Raw genomic sequence first — 6,000 nt, forward strand, 5'->3', positions numbered from 1 at the left:
CTTAGTGTTGCCCATAACAACTCCTGGTCAGCACTGCTTCCAGAAAATAATTGGTACAGAATCCATTCACGTATTTAGGTTTTTGTCCACTGCCAGACAATAATTCTCTAATCTTTTGTCCAATATAAATAGGTTTGAAAGATGGAATGAATTCACACTATTTTGAGACTTCCTAACATTGGCAGGGAGATGCACTGGCCCTGTCCCTGCTCTGCTTGCTCTACCCTAGAAATGGGAAAGGGTTGGTAATCTGAAGAGCAACTGACTCCAGAGGGAGTATGTTTTCAGAGCTAGCCTGAATAATGGGCATGTAGGGTAGAGTGATCTCTGCTGAGGAAGTCAACACATAATCCATGCATGATGGCCACCTCTATTAAAACACTTGCACTGGGGGTCATTGCACACTTAGAGAAGTGCCTGTCCAGAGTGGTGGATTGTCACCATCAGTACTGGTGTCTTGAGAGGTTTTTGTTTTCATTTTTAAGAAGTAAATTGAATTGTGAGAAGTAAATTGAAAAGCTAGAAGCTTGAATAGAGATAAGAAATTAGTAACGTACATAGGTCTAGAAATTTTTTAAAAAGTCAGTTGAACAAAATGTCATCTATTTTCCCAAATGTATTATTAATAGCAGAAGCAGGTAAAATACTATTAACTATGTAATTTGGATTTAATTGCCTCACTTTTTTTGGATGAAATTAGTGTGTTTTTATTTTTCTCTCTTCTTTGCAAACAATTAAGGCTGTTGTCTTAGAAATATGTGTACTAGAGCTAGATTCCCTTGGGAGCCTTCTATGGACTTCAGTGTTTGAAATCTCACATCATTCACAAAGCAGCTTCGGGGATCTTCTTCTTCTGGGTCGAGATAATAGAATAGGCCTAGTTTAGAGATGGGATGTTCTTCTGGTGGTTTGGGTGTGCAAAAGGAACAGTGCATTTAATGATGCATGTTACTAGCTTTCTGCAAAGCAACGAGTATGAAGTCAGACACCCTAGAGGCTTTGTTTTATTTGCAGAGTTTCTCGTGCCTTCATTTTTACACTTCTCTTTCTTCTAGGGAGAGCATTGAGAAAAGACACTCCAGCCATCCTTCGCCAGCACCTATCCATCCAGTAAACTCCCTCGGACATAATCGCAGCTCAAATGAGCAGATCAGGAGCCATCTGAATCCTGAGGTTCGAGAAAAAGAGAAACCCAAAGAACGAGAGAGGGATCACTCCGAATCTCGGAAGGAAATTAATGTTGAAGAGCACAAGGTGAAGGACAACTATATTTCAGAGAAGGAAGGCCTGAGCCATGAAAGCCGAGTGGTGGAAGAGTCTAAGCAAATGCCCAGGGTTCCTTCACCCTATGCTAGGCCCCCCGTTGTGGAGAGCACACGGCCTAATAGTACTTCAAACCGTGAGGCTGAGAGGAAGAACGAGACAGCATATGATAATCCGAAGAAAAGCAATGAAGTCAAAGTGAAGGAGGAGCGAAAGGAAGAGCATGATGTTCAACCTGAGGGACCTCAGACTCATAGGTCATCTGATCAGCCACCACCTATATCTACATCTAACGTCCATCCAAGTCCTTTAGTGTCTATGCCCATGACTGTAGGTGTAACTGGTATACATCACATGAACAGCATCAGTGGCCTGGATAGGACTCGCATGATGACCCCTTTTATGGGAATTAGCCCAATTCCTGGTGGAGAACGTTTCCCCTATCCTTCTTTCCACTGGGATCCAATGAGAGATCCCTTAAGAGATCCGTACAGAGAGCTAGATATTCATCGGAGAGACCCCCTGGGCAGAGACTTTTTGCTAAGAAATGACCCCCTTCATCGTCTTTCTACGCCAAGATTATATGAAGCAGACAGGTCATTCAGGGATCGGGAACCTCACGACTACAATCACCACCACCATCACCACCACCCTCTCTCTGTTGACCCTCGACGTGAGCATGAGAGGGGCAACCACTTGGATGATAGGGAGCGGTTGCACATGCTCAGAGAGGACTATGAACATGCACGCCTGCACTCAGTTCACCCTGCCGCCTTGGATGGGCACCTGCCTCACCCAAGCCTAATCACTCCAGGACTTCCTAGCATGCACTACCCCAGAGTCAGTCCCCCGACGGGACACCAAAATGGCATCCTCAATAAAACTCCCCCCACAGCAGCTCTCAGTGCCCCTCCACCTCTTATTTCTACTCTGGGACCTCGGCCTGGGTCTCCGAGAAGGACTACTCCTCTGTCAACAGAGATGAGAGAGAGGCCTCCTTCTCACACCCTCAAGGACATTGAAGCTCGATAAGCAGAGCGAGACTAAAAAAAACAGAGAAAGAGGGACAGAACGTTGTAAATGAACATAATATAAAGACCTTCTTACTAGTCATTGATACAGACTGGGGATGTGACCCACTGTACAATATGTATAGACCTGAGTGCAAAGATTTTGAAATGGTTTTTTTGTATATTATATGTTGAAATTTTCCAGATCTTTTAGCCAAGTCCATATGTTCCTCGTGTCTCCTACTCTATTTTATTTCTAGTTTAAAAATTTCAAAATTTGAACTGAAGAACAAGACATTAATCTGAATGATTTGACTAGAAACAAACCACCACCAATGTCAACCATACAAAGCTCTTTCAGACCAGAAGTGAAGACAATTGTAGATATTTATGTAAAAAGATTGCTTCATGGGTTAATGGTTCATATATGCAAAAAGGGTAAGATGAAAGCTTTACTTTGTACAAATGTAAATAGATAAAATTAAGTAACATAATACATTAATACTTCTTAAACTGTGCTATTTGCAAACTTAATATTGATCAACACAGTCTGCTTATGCTGTGTTACATATATTGTTATAGACAGCTAAACCCCTTCAACTATGCAATGAATTTTAAGGCTTTTCACAAAAGCCTTTATAACTCAAAGGAGCCTTTTCAACACACAACATAATTAAAGTCATATTTTCCCTGAACAAGCTCATCTATAATAGAAACCTGTTTCTCTTGCTTGTTTTGATGAAGAAACAGCCCATTAGAAGTGTAGTTTTCTGTCTGAACCCCTGCATCAAGATGCTGATGTTACTGTAGCTCATGTATTCCTTAGAATGCATCAGGGTTAGCAATCTGTAATCACTGATACTGTAGTCATGACAGATTGGTTTTCAGTCACATTAATCTGGGTTAAACAGAGTAATCATCAAATGCTGGATATTTTCCAGAACTTTCGTCACTTAACATGTCAAATTTATTTTTGGAAGAACATCTGCTTATAGCCATTCATGTCTGTTTTTATTGCCAGTGTGTCATTTTTATCTGTACACACACTTTTTTCTTTTGTTAAGTGATTTTTACCTACATTGAAACAAATCCTACAAGAAAGCTAATACTTTTCTAAATGATGGATATGTTTTCACTGTGGATCAGTAGTTTAATTAATGAACTCTGATGCAGATTTCATAATGCAATTTATTGTATTTCAGTTGGTAATAAAGTCTGTGAATAGTTAACAGGTCAGCCTTGGTGTTCCCTAATCATAGAAGACATGAAATAACATGAAGAACATGGTCCTTTTTAAAAATATGCATCAATCTTCTGAAATCTATCTTTTCATAACACACTTTTTTATAATGCGTTAAGTTTCTTGTCTAAATATTTGGAGAGAATATGACTTTATCAGAGAGAATTCAACATCTTGTCTACTGGACTGTAAAATATATGTATGAAATAAAATTAGTTCCATTGGTCTTCTAGTGTATTAAAGTGCTATCTGAAGTTGTTATCCTGTTTTGGCAAAAAAAGAAAAAAGTTAACTACAGACAGTTGTTTCTAATGATCAGAGATCTATTTTAGTAGTCAACTGAAGGTTTAGTTGTGAGCTTCAGATTTTGTGAACTCCAGATGTTGTGCAGTGGTTTTTTTTTTTTTTAAAGAACAAAAGGAAAAATACAAAAAAAAACCAACCCTGAAGAATATGTACACTGGAACCGTAGTGGTAGCTTTCAGTATTGTAAAGAGATTGTTATATACAAACCTTTTTGCTGTTTATCCTGTATGTAATAAAGTCCTTTCTAGATCCTATGTGAAAAGAAAAGTGAAGCGGCTCTCAATCTTCAGCATGTTTCCTCATCAGCGAAGACTTGTGTAATGTAAATTGTGCCATGTTATTAAAAAATGTGAACTAAACTGCTAGGTGCTTCTTTGTGTGGAGTACCCCATCACTGATATGGGGAAGAAATACTTTTTCCCAAGAGTGGGTATTTGTTCAGAAGAAATAGCTATTAAAAATGTAAAGGAAATGGCAAGCTTTTATAAGCCATCTTATTAAAATTATTATAGTAATCAGGAAAAAAAGGAGATCAGATCCTTGGCTTGTCCAGATTCTTTAAAATATAGTAATACCCTACTTACATGAGCTTTTAGTTAACTGACCAATTGGTCTTTCAAGATAGTCCCATACTTGGAAGTATGTGGCTGTATGCGAGCCATTTTGTGAATTTGTGCAGTTCCACACAAGCCAATGGCATTTTACCAGTTTTCATCAGCTAAAGACATGGCTATTGGTTACTATGAACAATTTGTACATAAATATGTCCAATTTCTTGCAGATGGTTTAGTTCTTCACAGTACAGTTTTTATGGTGTTCTTTTTTGAAAAAAGAAAAAATTAGCTCCTCATGATATGTGATTTTCAGGAGGGTTTTTTTTTTAGTTTGGGGGCTTGGGGGGGTGTTTACAAGCTTGTTGCAAACACTTCAAAAACCTTTATCCAGGTTACTTTGGCAGAGGTAGCTTGTGACACTGAAATTTGCTTTCTTGAGCTCGACTTAGGAAATCTGTCTTCTCCCTCAATAATTGCCAGTTGTTTTGGTAAGCAATTAAATGTATGCAGCCATACATTCAAGTTTGGTTTTGTTTCTCTCTTCAGCCCTGTAGCACTTCTGTCTGTATTCTACTCTTCCTCCCATGTAAATCTGATGAAAGTGAAATTTCCCTCAATTTCAACCATGTAACTAAGAGAAAAGAATAGCTAGCCCTATGTCTTTTTTAAAATCCAGGTTTGTGTAAACTGTGCCGAATGTACAACAGTAGCATAATGTGCGAAAAGAGCTTTATTTTCTGCGAGGAACCTGTATCTCTGTCTTCTGGATGCACATCATTAAAAAACCTTCCAAGTTTCTGAAGGAAACGAGTTATAGATGGCCGTTGGAGGATGAAAACCATTGGAGCAAGCTTGCACAGATACAGTGTGAGGGGCCCCATGAGAGAGGGTCTAATGAGAGCATCATCTTCCAGGCTTATCTCAGAGCATTGTAATAGGAGTCCTAACAGCTTTGTCAGTGACTTCACGGGGAAGAAATGTGGTATCTGATTGTACAGACTATGATCCTTGTCCTCCCAGGTGCTGAGCTACTCCTGCTGATGGTCCTTAATTCCCAATCAAGCGAATGAACTGTCTCTCCCAGAGTCCCAGAAAGCATTGAGGCATTTCACTCCCTCTGAATTCAATACAATTTAAGTGGCTATATACCTTTGGAGATCTGGGCGTCAGGTCTTCTTATAAGAGTGGTGATGCTCAGAGGAGTATGCCTGAAAGGTATGGTAAGAGATGAAACAAGATTTTTAATGCTTTTAAACTTTTTCAGATGCATTCATTGCTTTTCAAAAGTTTCTATAGGGATGTTAGCTTGCAGGTGTAGACAATTTCATCTTTTTAGTAGGGTTTTCCATTCAAGACATTTGTCTTAAATCTTCTATTTTTGAATCACTAATATTTAAGAAATGAAGTTTGTTTAAAGACCATGCCAAATACCACCTGTAGGAATGAAACGAGTCATAGGGGTATTATTCTATAGGGTGTGAGAGATTTGGATTGTAGAACACCCTGAGCTATTATGGTTACAACACCCAGGACTTTTTCTTTATGCTTTAAAGCTCCCACCTTCCCACACTCCCAACTAGTTAGTTTTCTACCTGGCAGCTTCCTATCACCAGTTGAGGTGCCAACT

At 39.1% G+C, this 6,000-nt stretch overlaps 1 protein-coding gene across 6 annotated transcripts in view; it reads left to right on the forward strand.

Annotated features, from left to right (window-relative positions):
- AUTS2 (activator of transcription and developmental regulator AUTS2) overlaps nucleotides 1-4,178 on the forward strand; it is an 800,615-nt gene extending 796,437 nt beyond the window's left edge. For all 6 annotated transcript variants that reach the window (XM_052803418.1, XM_052803416.1, XM_052803420.1 and 3 more), the window contains one exon: nucleotides 1,056-4,178. In XM_052803418.1, the coding sequence (XP_052659378.1) occupies nucleotides 1,056-2,295 (1,240 nt within the window). In that variant the 3' untranslated portion in view covers nucleotides 2,296-4,178. The remainder of the gene's footprint in view (nucleotides 1-1,055) is intronic.
- The last annotated feature ends 1,822 nt before the right edge of the window (nucleotides 4,179-6,000 follow it).

This window comes from Harpia harpyja, chromosome 12 (assembly GCF_026419915.1).
Source record: "Harpia harpyja isolate bHarHar1 chromosome 12, bHarHar1 primary haplotype, whole genome shotgun sequence".
Taxonomy (NCBI): domain Eukaryota; kingdom Metazoa; phylum Chordata; class Aves; order Accipitriformes; family Accipitridae; genus Harpia; species Harpia harpyja.